Source organism: Macrotis lagotis, chromosome 4 (assembly GCF_037893015.1).
Source record: "Macrotis lagotis isolate mMagLag1 chromosome 4, bilby.v1.9.chrom.fasta, whole genome shotgun sequence".
Classification (NCBI taxonomy): Eukaryota; Metazoa; Chordata; class Mammalia; order Peramelemorphia; family Peramelidae; genus Macrotis; species Macrotis lagotis.
The window spans coordinates 10,320,816-10,336,528 of record NC_133661.1 but is presented as its reverse complement, the minus strand read 5'-3'; the positions used below and the strand labels follow the sequence as shown (position 1 = coordinate 10,336,528).

The following is a 15,713-nucleotide window of genomic DNA, read 5'->3' as shown; positions in this document are numbered from 1 at the left end:
TTTCAAATTTTGAGCCCCCAAATTAAGGTGCATCTTATACATGAAGAAATAAGATAATTCTCCTTAATTTGTATATATTAGACTTAGAGTTAAACACAGTTGAGTTTTGTTTTTTTTAGGTTTTTGCAAGGCAAATGGTTAAGTGGCTTGCCCAAGGCCACACAGCTAGGTAATTATTAAGTGTCTGAGACCAGATTTGAACCCAGGTATTCCTGACTCTAGGGCCGGTGCTTTATCCACTGCACCACCTAGCCGCCCCACACGCCAGTTGTTTTTGATGGAACCATCTCTGTCATACATTTCAACAGAATCAATTAGGACCCTAATGACCATTCATTGTGGATAGTTGCCAATAAAAAGGATATAGTCTTAACCTCCTAGGACTGAAACTCCATTGAGGGATACAACCCCTTCACAGAGAGGGAAATAGAGATCGATTCAAGAGAATTGGCTGCAGCAGCAGGTGGGGATGGGGGGGAGCTCTTCTTCCTGAGAAGACACAGGAAAGGAACTGACTTTTGAGCTTAGGAAGAGGAGCCATCTAGGCAGAGTAGGGGATGGGCCACACAGCACAGGGCAGTGGAAGCTGAGTGCTTTGAAGAGGCAACAGCAGTCTAGTTGAGCGGCTGGCCATGAAGGAGTGCCTGGAAATGTCACTTGTAACTAGATTGGAAAGAATGTTCAGTGCTCCCGAGAGGAACCTACATTTTATTTTACAGGCTACAAGTGATACGGTGAGACCTGGGCTTCAGGAATATCTACAGAAGATGATTTGGTATGTCAGGGAAACTTTTGGAGCAGGACAAGCACAGACCTATCCTTCTACCATTGATCATTTTGTTATCAATCTTAATCAATCATAAACCCAACAGGGATTTCTGTGACCAGTGGTTCTAGAAATTTCTAAGTTACGCAACTCCCATAATTCCAATTTTCTGTCACTGGCAGCATTAACTGTTTTCAGTTTTGGTTTTGGTTTTTACCAGTTTAATGGGTGTGAAGATTGATTTTAAATTTTTTTTTGTGATTTGGAACATTTAAGTTTGCAAGTTTGAGAATAGTGTATGGCCCCTTATATGTTGGAAAATGTCTTCTAGTCTTCTCTTGGATTAATTCCCTATGTATTTTGGATGTCATATTTTTATGTAAACTTTTCCTTCTTTTTACTAACTTATCTTCTTATTCTAGCTGTATTTTTTTCTATACAAAAATTTAAAAAATTTTATGAAGTGGAAATTGTCTGCTCTCTCTTGAATTTTTCTCCTTTTTCTGGTTATAAATTCTTCCTACTTGGTATGTACTTCAATTCTACTCTAAGCCCTTTTATAAGTTAGCCAGATATTTTGGAGCTTATTCTAGTATGTGGAATAAGATTCTGATAGTATGCCTTTCAGATGTCAAGTTACTTATCAATTTAGGGAAGCCTGGAAAGAGTGGCATGAACTGATGCTGAGCAAGATGAGCAAAACCAGAAGAACATTGTACACCCTAATAGCAAGATGGGGGTTAATGGACTTGCTCATTCCATCAGCGCAACAATCAGGCATAATTTGGGGGTATCTGCGATGGAGAATACCATCTGTACCCAGAGAAAGAATTGTGGATTTTAAACAGAGACCAAAGACTATTACCTTTAATTTAAAAAAGCCTGTTAACATTATGTAATTTTGCTATCTCTTATACTTTTTTTTCTTAAGGATATGATTTCTCTCACATCACATTCAACTTAGATTAATTTATACCATGGAAACAATGTAAAGACTTAACAGACTGCCTTCTGTGGGGGGTGGGGGGAGAGAAGCAAGAATGGGGGGGGGGGTTGTAAAATTCAAAATAAATAAATTTTAAAAAAATTACTACCCATCCCTATACTAGTAGTATTAGTTAGATCTTTGAGAAAATAAATAAAAATCCACTGTGAATTCAGTAATACATTTTTAGTTCATAAGTTTTGAGAGAGAGCACCTAAGAGAAGATCCTTTCCTGTTGCCATCTTGGCTCCACCCCCTCAGTAACACATTTTAATGAATATTACAGTACTTTCAACAGAATCTACATATTTTGAAAAATAGCAATATAACTTCAGTTTCAGGTTACAGATGGTAGGCTTACTTACTTATAGATTCCTGGATCCCTTAATAGCTCTTCTGAGATTACTCAAGCTGCTGCATCACTGTATGGGGCCACCTTTGTTCACAAACTGTCTGTTCTGAGTCATTTTGTTGTTACTACATCTGCTAGAGGTCAGGCACCAGGATAGGAAGTTATCACATGACTTCATTACTTGTGAAAGCTTGCCCAGGGAATTTCATAAGCAGTGAGGTTTAGGAAAAGTGTGTAGAAGGAACATACAGTGTATTTTTTGTTTTTAACATTCCACAATTTTTTAATTTTTCGTTTTTCCCTACCAATAACTGATAAGTCTAAAATGTTTAAGTTTACACAAAAGTAAATTAATTTGATACCTTAACCTTCTTTAATTAATCTGCTTGATACTACATTTTCTCGTTTTACTTCAAATCACCAAACTTTAGCCTTGAAAGAAAATAGGCAAAAAAATAGATATCAAAGTTAATATTTCTAATTTCATTTTCTTCAATTTTCATGGGTATTTTTTTTAAGGCTTGTATTTTCTTTCTGCACCTGATAGTATTATAAAAAAGCAATGAAGAGGGAAGATGGATTGTTACAAGACTAAGTGTAGTGAGGAAAAAGCTTTTAGGAGAATTTTGGAAATGTTTTGGCAGTTTCTTGGTTGAATGATTTTCAGGTTTCACCCAATAATAATTAAGTATTGAAGAAACAAATAATGTGACAATGGTATCACTTGGTTTATGTTACTGATATTAAATGTAGCCCATGCAATGTTACCAGTTTTAATCTAATCCTCCTTTTAGAAATTAGCATTAATTTCTAATCCTCTGTATGAAAATATCAGAATATTATGATTTTAGCTATTCCTTTTTTTATTTTTATTTATTTTTTTTTAGGTTTTTGCAAGGCAAATGGGGTTAAGTGGCTTGCCCAAGACCACACAGCTAGGTCATTATTAAGTGTCTGAGACTGGATTTGAACCCAGGTACTCCTGACTCCAGGGCCGGTGCTTTATCCACTGCACCACCTAGCCACCCCTAATTAATATTTTATGAAATAGGAGACTTTCAAACATTTTTTTTTAAGTTTTTGCAAGGCAATGGGGTTAAGTGGCTTGCCCAAGGCCACACAGCTAGGTAATTATTGTGTCTGAGGCTGGCTTTGAACTCGGGTACTCCTGACTCCAAGGCCAGTGCTCTATCCCCTGTGACACCTAGCCACCCATTAGCTGTTCCTTTTAAGAGTTTAAAACTATGTTTACCTTATTTTTGTACTCAAAGCATTTTCAATGACATTCACTATCTAAACACCACTGTTTTCCTTACCTCTGATTCAAAATTAAATCTTCTATTAGGAAGGTTTTCTGGATTTGCTAACTTCCCTCATTCAGTGACCTTGTAGCTAGAGATGGCAAGTGCTCAGAAATCTCCTTTCTCTCTTTTCTTCATACTTTGTATGTTTCTGTTGCAGAATGTCATTGGGTGGTACCGATTTAGGAGGAACACTCAACAGCAGATGTCCTACAGAGAGCAGATTCTCCATAAACAGCTGACACACATTCTTGGAGCGCCAGACCTCGTCTTCCTCCTCGTCAGCTTCATCTCTACTGCAAATAATTCCACTCATGCTTTAGAATACGTACTTTTTAGACCAAACCGAAGGTAAAAAAAGGAAGATTTTCTTCCCAGTTAATCTTGCCTGGTGCTGACATCCATTGTGAGAACATGTACTATGTTGTGCATTTTAGAGTATAATTCAAGAAAAACTTTGATTATTTTAGAGATTGTAGTATTTAGGTAGGTTGATATTGTTCTTCTGAAAAATGATTAAAATTTGGATGATAGAGATATAAACATTAGGAAAAACTGGTAGAAATCAAATCTTTTGCATTACTATTGGTAAGCCAGGCTACTTTTTATTGCTGTGGTAGTCTTTTGTTTTATAATAATTTGATTAACAATCAAATTGGATTTAGGAAAGTGGTAATCTAAATTTCATTGGTATTGATATTTCCTCCTGGATAGAAATATCCTCCACCTCCTGGGCGATTTAGCAGTTCTTTTAAGAGTTATGGCAACCCTGCTAATAAACCTGTCCAGATTTAACTATGCTGGTTTTTGGATGCCACCCAGTCCATCATTAGGACATATTACATCAAGCTCTTCCAGCTTGAATAGAGGACCTAGTAAGAGATTGTACTCTGCTGGTCAAGAATCCAGGATCATTGAAGAAAAGGGGAGAAGGACTGAAAACTTATTTTTGCCCTCAATAATATCATGATAGGGCGGTTTTGTAAATAGATGGAATAGTCACAAGGTTTCTCTGTCATCAGGAAATCCACATATAATAAAATAAATCAACATTGTCCAATGAAATAATTGTGTTGAAATGAGATACCGTAAAGTACTTTGTATTCTTTAATATCATTGTTATTCTCAAATCAGTATTTGTAAGAGACTACAGTCAGATGAAACCTGTGCTGAACATCATGTATTGAATGTTGTTCTAGTTGCTGTATGGTTACAAAGGAAATAGATAGTTTTGCCCACAAGGAACTTTCAATTAATGTTTGCTTAATTGACCTTGACTTTTAATTCGTGATCTCATTAACCCAGGTACTCTTCCAGTGATGCAAATTGCATTCCCTTTCTAACTTCTTTCATCATCTGCATCTCTTTTGTCCTTGTCCAAATTTTCCATGAGTAGTTTCCAAAGGAGGCTGGGAAGATTGACATCAAGTAGCCGGAAAATGTGTACTGTCTGTTTTGCTTCCATTATTACCATGACAGATCCTCCTCCTTTTCTGATCATCTCTCTCTGATGATATTTACTATGGCTCCTTGGTAATAGGATTCAGGCACTTATGCCTTCAGTATCCCTCTCCACTGCCCTTTGAGTGACTTTACAATATTAATTCTTGGTTGACTAGTGTTCTTTTACTCACAACTGTACGGCATCATTAGAACAATGTTGATGTTCAGAAGTTAGGCCTTCATTTCAGGGTCATTTAAAACCTTCCACAATTTTTCAAAGGCAGTCCTGCTGCCTTAGTTCCTTCAATTTTGGGCCCATTTCATTGTTTTAGAGATAGTAGATAGTGATATAGATGTATGTAACCCAACTTTGTGGTTTATCTATCCAGCTGTATTTCATAGGTAGATAGTGGATAGTCTTCTCTTGGTTTTTACCTATGTGAATACTTAGACCATACTCTTTTGAATAATTTATAGGTCTCATTATGAGGGTTAAGGTTGGGGAGTCTTACAGTGTGCTGGTACTATATGCATTCACATCAATGTTATCAACAAAGAGGAGTAGCTCCAGGACTCATCTATTGGGAATATCACTCCTTCATTTGGATTTTTCCCTGGGTATCCCTCCATAATGGTGGTAAACATCTCTGGCAAACATGTTGCTTCGATATTAATAATCAGAGGGTCATTGAATAATCTTTTTTTATTAAATTTTTCAAACAAGTTTTTATATTAGGTTTGATGAAGGACTTGGATTTGAATCCTGACCACCACTTTCTGCTTGTGTGATCTTGGTTGGGTTACTAAATCTCTTTTGCTCTCAGTTTCTCTTCATCTGTAAAATATCATTGATTGGGTGTCCATTAAGGTCCCTTTCTGATACTGGGATGTTGACACAAACACAGGATGCCCCTTGTTGGAAGAGGACTTTTAAAGGTCAAGAGGCAAAGTCAGACTTGTTTGCATTTAGGACTAGAACAGAGAGATAACATTGAGCAGATTCTTTTTAGGAAGAGATTGGATGGTCTGGTTCAAGGCTCTTTCTGACTCCCAAGATTTTTTGAGTAGATCCTAGTGACATTTTGTTCTCCCATGTCATCTACTTTTTACAATCATCAAATAGGAAGCCTAGTGGACTCTTGTATTCTCTTTATATTTCAAACCATCATGTGACTGTAAAGATGTGAATTTGGGAAGGTTTATCTTCCTCCATTCCAAGAGTTTTCCCAAGCCTTTGGTTCCCTGTTCCTTTTGAGATGTCTTGGGAATCAGGTTCTCACTGCACTGCCCTGAAAATTTCTATTTCCATCACATACTCCCCCATCTTTATTGTCTTTAGGTTTGTTTGTTGTTCCCCATGAAGTGCATAGGACTATGATATTAGAATCCCAAAGTAATGTCCACTATCATCTGGACAGACCTCAGTTTATTATTGAAATAGGAAATGCTATTTTCCATTTTGGTAGTCCAGTTGTTGTCTTTCCCTGTTCATTTTTAAATGCCCTTGATTTCATCCAGCTTTGTTAGAACTTTTGCCAAAATTTCTGCAAGTTTTATTTTTCCTTTTCTTTTCACTCTTCTATTTTCAAACTATCCCTTTGTAATATTAAACAAATGCATCTCTGGTCTGAGCTGTTTTCTTTGACTGATGTGATTTCTGCTTCTTTGACTGATGTGATTCTTGGCTGATGTGATTTCTGCTTGTTTTGCAATTTATTTACATCACCTTAGGGAATGATGATAGTTTGTGTCAGTGTTTTTTTTTTATCCATTTTCCATTTGGTGTATCAGTAGCTCTTTAAAAGATATTAGGTTAGAGTTGTCTTAATTGTATCTTTTCATCTTTTTTTTGGTTTTTTTTTTTCATGTTTTAATTTTTCTAGTTTAGTATTGCTTTTGGTCTTTGTTCCAACAATCAGCAGTTCAGCTAAGTTGGAAATGACTCATTGACATTCAGTTACTTCCTGTTTTTAATATGTAGTCATTTTATTTTTGTGCTATTTTCTTTTTATTTACCAGGTCTGGTATCATCCAGTTCTTGAAGAAAATATTCTTGATCCTTAGGTTTGAGACTCCTAAATCATCTCTCTTAGTTTTACTCCCAAACTATGCTTTTCAAAATATTTTTTACCATCCTACTCTGTGCCCACCTTTACTTTGAATTCACCAATGATTAAAGTATATGTTGATTTAGTTTGAAGGGTCTTTCTGAGGTCTTCATAGAATTTCTTTACCTCCTAATCCTCTTTAAAAATATTGGTTCATGGGGGCGTCTAGGTGGCACAGTGGATAGAACGCTGGCCCTGGAGTCAGGAGTACCTGAGTTCAAATCCAGCCTCAGACACTTAATAATTACCTAGCTGTGTGACCTTGGGCAAGCCACTTAACTCCATTTGCCTTGCAAAAACCTAAAAAAAAAAAATACTGGTTCATAAATTAACATTTTCTTTGTGATGGTCTTTTTGCTGATAGTGATTTCAAACACTAAGGATCCAATGAAATGCTGAACTAGTTTCTGTGTGAAAAACAATAAATCAAATTTGTCCCCCTCTTATTTCTTTATCCAAGGAGAACCTATGATCTATCCTTTTCCTTAGTTGCAATTTCATTTTATCTTAATAATATTTATTTTACTAAGTTATTTTTGACATGACAATCACTTTCTAATTCTAATACATAATACCTTACCTTAAAAACAGTTAAATAAAACCATCTTATACAGTGATGGCAAATGACAGAACATGTAATATTTGGAACTAATAGTTTTTTTTAATGAACTTAATTATTTTTATTCCAAACTTGAACACGAAATATAATGGGCATTTCAATATATAAAGTAGAGGGGGAAAAAAGAGAATTGTACATGAAACTGCAGATCTCTATTATGTATAACTTGTTCTTTTAAAATATGTAATAAATTCAACCTATAGCTTTCAAAGCTTCCTGCTTGTTTGTGTTTCTTTCTGGCCTTCTCTTTTCTGTATTTTTTAAAAAGCTGTCTTGGTGGCCTTTCCTTCCTTTCTTTCTTCCTCCCGTCCTGCCTTCCTCTTTCTCCCTCCTTCTCCCTCCTTACCCTCCTACCTTCCCTTTTTCCTTTCTGCCTTTATTCTCCTACTCCTTATTTTCTGTCTTCATTGGAAAAGCCCTTGTAATGAATATTCAGAGTCCATCCAGAGATTCCCACATTGGCTCTTGCTCTACATCTTGAGGCTTTTTCTCCTCTCTGTCAGGAGATGGCTGGATCACCATCTTCCATCTGGAATCATGACTGCTGAATTAAAAGGAAGCTTGTCAGTCTTCATCAGTTATCTGGAAGCATCATTTGTGTGTCTGGGCCTGTTGTCTTCCTCAATATTATCATTGTTTATTATTAGGATAGTTCTCCTGGCCCTGCCTTCTTCATTTTGCATCTGTTTGTACTCATCTTTCTGTATTCTTCCACATTCTTCACAATTCTTCATTTTTATGTAATAGTATTATATTTGTATGTCACAGTGTGTTCAGCTCTTCCTCAGACAGTGGGTGCACATGCTCTTTCCAGTCTTTTTTGTTGCTGCCAAAAATAGTGCTCTGAAGATTTTTGGTGTTGATTGGGACCTTTGTGTAATTGGCCTCCTTGGGTATCTACTCACTCATGAGATCAAAAGATCAACTTTTAAATTATGTCACTGAATTTCAAGTTTCCTTTGGTTTCATTTATAGCAGAACTGAAGGAGGGATGCGATTCAGTTTTTCTAGTAGTGTTTATTCACTGGTCATTGGACCAGGAGTTTATTATGTTAAAGGGCCAAGTACAAAACTATGTACAGAGCAGATATTCTTACCCAGAGGTTCATAAACTTGTATTTTGAATATTTTGATAACTATTTCACTGTAATTGATTTCCTTTCTCATTCTATATATTTTCTTTTATGCATTTAAAAAATGATTGTAGAAGGGCTCCATGACACATAACAGTTCATCTACGTTTAAGGAGGTCTTGGGTCCCATTTGCCTTCTTTTCCAGCACTCTGCCACTGTTGCTGCCAGAACTACTCAGAATGAGGGCTGCTTTTTGTTTTTCTTTGTATCATGGGTTACCCAGGACAGTCTCATGATTGCAGGATCAGCCTGCTGGGGAGGATCCATCCCCTCTTGGTGTTCAGAGGAGCAGTCATTGGAAGGCAGGTGTTATATATATTGAACTTTGAAGACTGCGCAGCATGGTGGAGCTTCCTAGAACTTCCCTTCCTCTGGCCTGGTCTTTGAGAACTCAGGATCAGGCCAGGAGGAGACCTGGGAGGAGGATTTTTTGGGAGTTTACTCTAAGAGAAGGAAACAATGACTCTGCAGTATAGGGTCATCTGATGGGGTCATCTGAAGTGGTGATTGAATGAGCCCTTCTCTTAACATCTCTTTTTTGGGCTGCAAAACAAAGCTGATTCTTTTTTAAGTTTCCTTTCTAAAATGTCCCTGCAGGTATAATCCAAGGGTGTCACTCACCATCCCCAACCTGGGCAACACCAGCCAACAGGAATACAAAGTCTCTTCAGTGCCCAACACTTCCCAGAGTTATGCCAAAGTTATCAAGGAGCATGGGTAAGTCAGAGGCAGAGGGAAGGCTTTATCTATTCATATAATACTGTCTGAGAAAATTGGACATAGGATGGGCTTTCATTATATTTGGGAGCACTTGGTCACTAGCCATTAAGACAATTCTTTGGCCCACCATGATTGATGTGATTTTAACAACCTCATGTGCAATTAGTTTATTATCACCAACATTCATAGCATTTTCAACAAAACTACCTGAAAATTCTACAAAGCATATGGGTAGATTGAACAGGGTTTTTTTTTTTTTAAAGATTATAGAGTAAAAATCTTCTCTAAAAGAATTTTAAAATAGTTCTTTTCACTTTTTCCTCTAAAAGTGGTCATTTCACCTCCCCCCCCACCCCAATTTTTCCAATGAATTCAGTAGCCCTGTTGGTTTGCCTAGATAGTCACTTTAGGATCCTTAAGTTTGGCAGTGATGGACTATGGGAGGCCATGATGGTCATATTGGAAAGGTTAAAGAAACCATTGGTACATAGCTTCTAACAGTGGTTTTTTTCCTTTGCATCTATCCTAGTACTGACTTTTTCGATAAGGATGGAGTGATGAAGGACATCAGGGCTATTTATCAGGTGTACAATGCACTTCAGGAAAAAGTCCAGGTAACTTATAGAGGTTTTAAAATGAACTCACTTTTGTGGTTGATTTCAGTGCAATTTGAATTTTAAATAACCCAATCATTGTAGAAGAATGTTCTTTTATTTTGGATTCCAGGGTACAGAGAGAAAGTGGGATCTGTGGTGATTTTTGGAAAGAGCAACAGTGAATGTTCATCTCTAAATTCATGCTTGCTTCTTGGGGTAGAGTTAAAGTAGACCAACCAAGCCAAAATGAGTCCCCCTCAAATCCTAGGCAGAGTTAATCTCATACTCTGGCCAATATGACATGCTTATAGTATGAATGGACACATCAAGGTAGAAAAATCTTCCCTCTCCATTCCCAGTGGGATTTTACTTACCTGTTTTCAGTTTCCTAATCTGTAAACTGAAGAGATTGACCCTAGATGGCTTCCAAGGTCCCTTCTATCTATGACCTTGGAATCACTCTCCTTCAGCTGGACCCAAAGCTAGGAGGAACATTGAGGCCCAACTGATGACACTGGAGCCTGGGTCTGAGATGAGGACTCAGCAGTGACGAATTAGATGGGGACAGGGAAGTCACCCCTTCCTCTTAGCTCCTCGTGCAGTGGATAAATCAGAAGCAGACTTCCACCTTACAAAGGACCGAATTCAGAGTTTCTTTGCAAGTTGGTAATTAGGAATTTAAACTGTCCTTTCCCATGGATAGATAGAAATGGTGATGTCATTCTCCAACAAGTCAAGAGTTTATTGAACTCCTACTTCAGATTGCTAAAGTTGCAAGTCACTATGAAAAGAAGAGCCACTGAATGGTTTTAGAATGGCAGATGGATTCTGGAGAGCGGATGGACAGAGAGGAATTGAGGAGACCTAGAGGCCCCCACCTACGGGGGCTCTTGCCCTCCCTGCTGCTTGGAGCATTGCTTGGTTCCTTTTTTTCCCTGCTCCCTCCCCAAATCGACCCTTTGGGGAGACAGGGCTGAGATCAGAGTGTTTATACGTTCGAGCCACTCTCTGGAGGAGGAAGGCATTGGGAAGTCAACAACAATTTGTCCCAAATCCATTGTTAGATGGATATCCCTTTCCTCTCTTACTTTGCCCTTCTCACAAACTAAACACAAAAGGCTACAAAGTAGGAAGCTAGGAAATGGGAGTCTGGTCACTCGGGAACTGTAATCATTTAGTGCTGAATTTTTGTAGTGGATGGAGTTGTATAGAACTTAATCTCAAATTATTCAAATTATTCTTCATCCAGTTTTATGTCAGCTTTAAAACTTGACATTTTTCAATGCCCTATAGACTTTCTATACATATTGACTAATTTGTTTTGTTCATTTTAGAATGTTAAGTGAAATCTGAAATCATTTTGTTATTAATTCTAGAGGTATTCACTTTAAAGGTGAACCTTAAGTTCCCTATAATAGCTATTTACTTCTTATTCATTGTAGGGAAAAAAATGATACAAATAATTAGTCAGATGAACAAGAATCAATCTGTTCATTATTTAATTTAAGAGAATCAAGGAAGTATTAACACTTCCATGATTTGACATTGGCCTGCTTCGCATGTCTGTCCTTGGGCCTGGAAGGTTCCTGTGTATTCACCTTTGTGACCGAGGCTGTTCATGGGTGCCTGAGGCTTAATTGTTCTTCTTTTACTTTCTTCCCAGGCAGTGTGTATAGATGTAGAGAAGAGCGAGCGAATGGTTGAATCTTTTCAGGCAGAGGTGAACAAATTAAAAAGACAAATCACTCAGAGGAAAAATGAAAAGGAGCAAGAAATAAGTAAGTTTTTTCCCAAATTAACTTGAACCTATTAGAAAAGTGATTTGTGGCCCCTCATTTTTAACACCATGTTGTCTAAGAATGTGAGTGAGGGTAAACCCCTGCTTCATTATCTAAGGTGGAATGGAGAGTTCCTTCTTCATTTATATTTTGGATCTTTTTGATGAGGGAAAAAAACCAAGTGAAAGTAAAATACTAGCACCCAAAGTGGTTGGCCTAGGTTTGGAGCATGTCTCACCCAACATGGACTGGATTTCATTCATAGTCTTCAAGGACTATCTACTATGTTCAATATCCTGTGGAGGGAGGATTCATAGACAAAAGCAGCATTCATCACCATTAGCAGCCTTAGACTCTAGACTTGGGAGAGAAAGTTGGGTATGAAAGTGGAATGACCAAGGGGATGAGCTCATTTAGGTGGGAGGCTAAGCCTTTATCCTCAATATAGCCTAATTGTTGATATTTGAAACAGAAGGCAGGATCTGTGGGAAATTTGAAATGGCTTGTGAGTTGGGGACTTCAGTTAACATGGTGCTGCCTCTTGAATGTCCCTGACCTCCCAGGCCATAATGTCCTCATCCCCCAAGACTCTCCTGTGCCACTCCACCTCAGTCAGACCTAAGAACTCCTGGTCACCAGAATCACCATTTTTTGGATCTGTCCATTTTCCCTCTTTGATACTCATCTGCCCTTTCTCTCCTTTCCTTCCCTCAGTATAACTTAAACATCTTTCCCACAGCCCCCAGTCACTCCCTGTTCTCTCAGTCTGTTCCCCTCCCTATCCTGACCTCACTTCTTTCCTTCGAAGTTCAATTAGACTTCCCCTTGACTTCCTTGCTATCCTCAGACCCCAGTTTAACCTGTCCATCCACCTTGACATTTATTTCTGGTCTCTTCAACATCACCTGGTAGAAGCCAATGAGCTCCCACAAATTCATACTATTTCATCTCAACTGACTCCCCTCAGTATCTGCTTTGAGCTGCTTTTTTTTTTTTTAAAGAAGACCTTTTTGCTCTCTTTTTGCATCATCAGAGAGATGGGTTTGGGGCTTGGGGATGGGTCTCTCATCTGTCTTTGTTCAGGGCTCCGAGCTTTTGAGAATTTCATTACATTCCCTTTTTGTATATTATAGTTATTATGTCTTTTGTTTTCTTGGTTTTGCTGGCTCTAGTCTGCTTCCATGCATGTCAGTTTTTCCAGATCTCTTTTGTTGTCCATCTTCGGTGTTACCACAACCTCTTACATTCCCTGGTATAGCTTCATCTCTTATTTTACTGAAAATGTGGAACTTCTTTGTTGTACAAGCCCTCATTTCCTTTGGTTTAAATCCTCTACATCTCTCCTCCTTTCATCTAATCCTTTCCCTTCTCCTTGGGAAGACAAACTGCTGCTTGGACTTTCTCTCCTATACCCTCTTTCCTCTGGGAGCTTTTCCTTCTCTCTTCTTTAATTTCTTCTTAACTGTTGACTGCTTTCCCCTTGCCTGCAAACATTCTCAGATATATCTCATCTTTAAAAAACCCTTCCCTTGATCCTGTTAACCTCCCAGATTATTGTTTCATATCTCTTCCCTTTCACTGCAGAATCCTAGAAGGAGTCATCCTCATAGTGTCTTTTTTCCTTTCTCAACCCCTCCCCATCACTTGACTCCTGGCAATCTTGGCCTCTAGCTCTACCCCTCTAGTGAAACTACTTTTTTCCCCAAGGTGACCACTTGTCTCTTAACTGCTAAATCTAATTGGCTTTTCTCATTTCTCAGTCTCCTTGGAGAATAGGCAGATTTTAATATTGTTCCCATCACCAAATGTTCTCCCTTTCTTTGGCTTTCATGCAGCTTCTCTGTCCTGGTTCTGTGCTTTCCTGTCTGACTACTCCCGAGTTTCCTTTGGTCATCATCCTTCCAACCCTTAAGTAAGGATTCTTCAACCAGTGCTCTCTCCTGGACCCTCTTTCCTCTTAATTCTTTTCTCTGGTGATCTCATCTGTTCTTTTGGTGTCAAGTATCAGTTCTACACAGATGACTTCTTTTTTTTTTAATTTTATTTTTTAATTCTCATTTTGTACAAATTTTTTTTTTACATTAATAAAATATTCTTGTTTAAGAGTAAACAAAATACCCCTCCCCCCATGAATATAGATAGACTTGCTTGGGCGATAAAATAAAGGGGGGAGAAAAAAATTAAAATTAAAAAAAGAATAATAGTAATAATTGTAGGTATGGCCAGGTGGCGCAATGGACAAAGCACCAGCCCTGGAGCCATGAGCATCTGACCCTACATCCAGCCCCATAGACCCAACAATCACCCAACCGTGTGACATGCAAGCCACCCGATCCCCACTGCCCTGCAGAAACCTAAAAGAAGAAAAAAAAAGACCCAAAATAAAATAATAATAATAGTAGGGGTGGCTGGGTGGCAGACAGCATTGGCCCTTGAGTCAGGAGCACCCGGGTCCAAATCCGGCCTCAGGCACCCAAAGATCACCCTGCTATGTGGCCCCAGGCAGGCCACCCAGCCCCATTTGCCCTGCACCCTCCCGCAAATAATAATAATAATAATTATAAATGTGCTTCAGTCTTTGTTCCAACACCAACAACCCTGTCACAGGTGGATCACATTCTTTATGCTAAGTCCATCGCAAAAGTTGCTTCCATATTTTTCCAACTTTGCCATTGCTGATCACAACTCCCTCCTTTCTTATTTCTCCACTACCATGTACTCTATTTTCTCTCTCCTTTCACTCTGACTCTGCTGTAGGGTTGCTGAGTGGCGCAGCAGACAGATCCCTGGTCCTGGGGCCAAGAAGCCCTGAGCCCCCATACCACCCCTTAGGCCCAGCATCCACCTCGCCCTATGGCCCCGGACAGGCCTTCCAATCCCAGCCCCTTGCAAGAAGTAAAAAAGAAAATGTGCTATATCTGGCCACTCTCCCCCCATGGTCCATCCTCTCCTCCTTCATTAACATCCCCACCCCTTCCCCCATCCCCCCCTTCTTACTCCAGATGTCTATACCCCATTGAGTATATTTGCTGTTTCCTCTCCTAGCCACCTCTGATGAGAGCGAAGATTCCCTCATTCCCCCTTGCCTTCCCCCCTTCTACATCATTGCAATATCTCATTGTAATAAAGAAAAATCTTATTATATGAAATATCTTGGCCTATTCCCCTCTCCTTTTTCTTTCTCCCATTCCATTTCCCTTTTTTTCTATTGACTTCATTTTTACACCATATTTTATCTTCGAATTCAGCTTTCTCCTGTGCTTCAACTGTAAAAGCTCCCTCTACCTGCTCTATTAACTGAGAAGGTTCATATGAGTGTTATCAGTGTCATTTTTCTATGCAGGAATACATGCAGTTCATCCTCATTAAGTCCCTCATATTTCCCCCCCCTCCTCCAATCTCTGTGCTTCACCTGAGTCCTGTATCTGAAGATCAAACCTTCTCTTCAGCTCTGGCCATTCCAAAACGAACCTTTGAAATTCCCCTGGTTCATTGAAAGCTGCATTCTAAGCTCTTTTGCCTTCAGGTATATTGTATTCCAAGCCCTACCAGCTTCCAATGTAGTTGCTGCTAAGTCCTGTGTGATCCTGACTGCAGCTCCACGATATTTGAACTGTGTCCTTCTGGCTGCTTGTAATATTTTCTCTTTGACTTGGGAGTTCTGGAACTTGGCTATAATATTCCTAGGGGTTGGTTTTTTGGGGATTTCTTTCTCTGGGGGATTGGTGGATTCTCTCCATTTCTATTTTGCCCTCTGCTTCTAGAATATCAGGGCAATTTTCCTGTAGTAATTCTTTGAAAATGATGTCAAGGCTCTTTTCCTGATCATGACTTTCAGGTATTCCAATAATTTTTAAATTATCTTTCCTAAGTCTGTTTTCCATATCAGTTGTTTTTTCAATGAGATATTT

At 38.6% G+C, this 15,713-nt stretch overlaps 1 protein-coding gene across 1 annotated transcript in view; it reads left to right on the top strand.

The window, feature by feature from the left end:
- The window catches only part of ABRAXAS2 (abraxas 2, BRISC complex subunit), a 48,640-nt gene that overhangs the window by 18,640 nt on the left and 14,287 nt on the right, over positions 1-15,713 (top strand). Inside the window, exons 5-8 of the mRNA XM_074232221.1 lie at positions 3,565-3,755; positions 9,306-9,425; positions 9,958-10,042; positions 11,688-11,802. Of these exons, the coding sequence (XP_074088322.1) occupies positions 3,565-3,755; positions 9,306-9,425; positions 9,958-10,042; positions 11,688-11,802 (511 nt within the window). The remainder of the gene's footprint in view (positions 1-3,564; positions 3,756-9,305; positions 9,426-9,957; positions 10,043-11,687; positions 11,803-15,713) is intronic.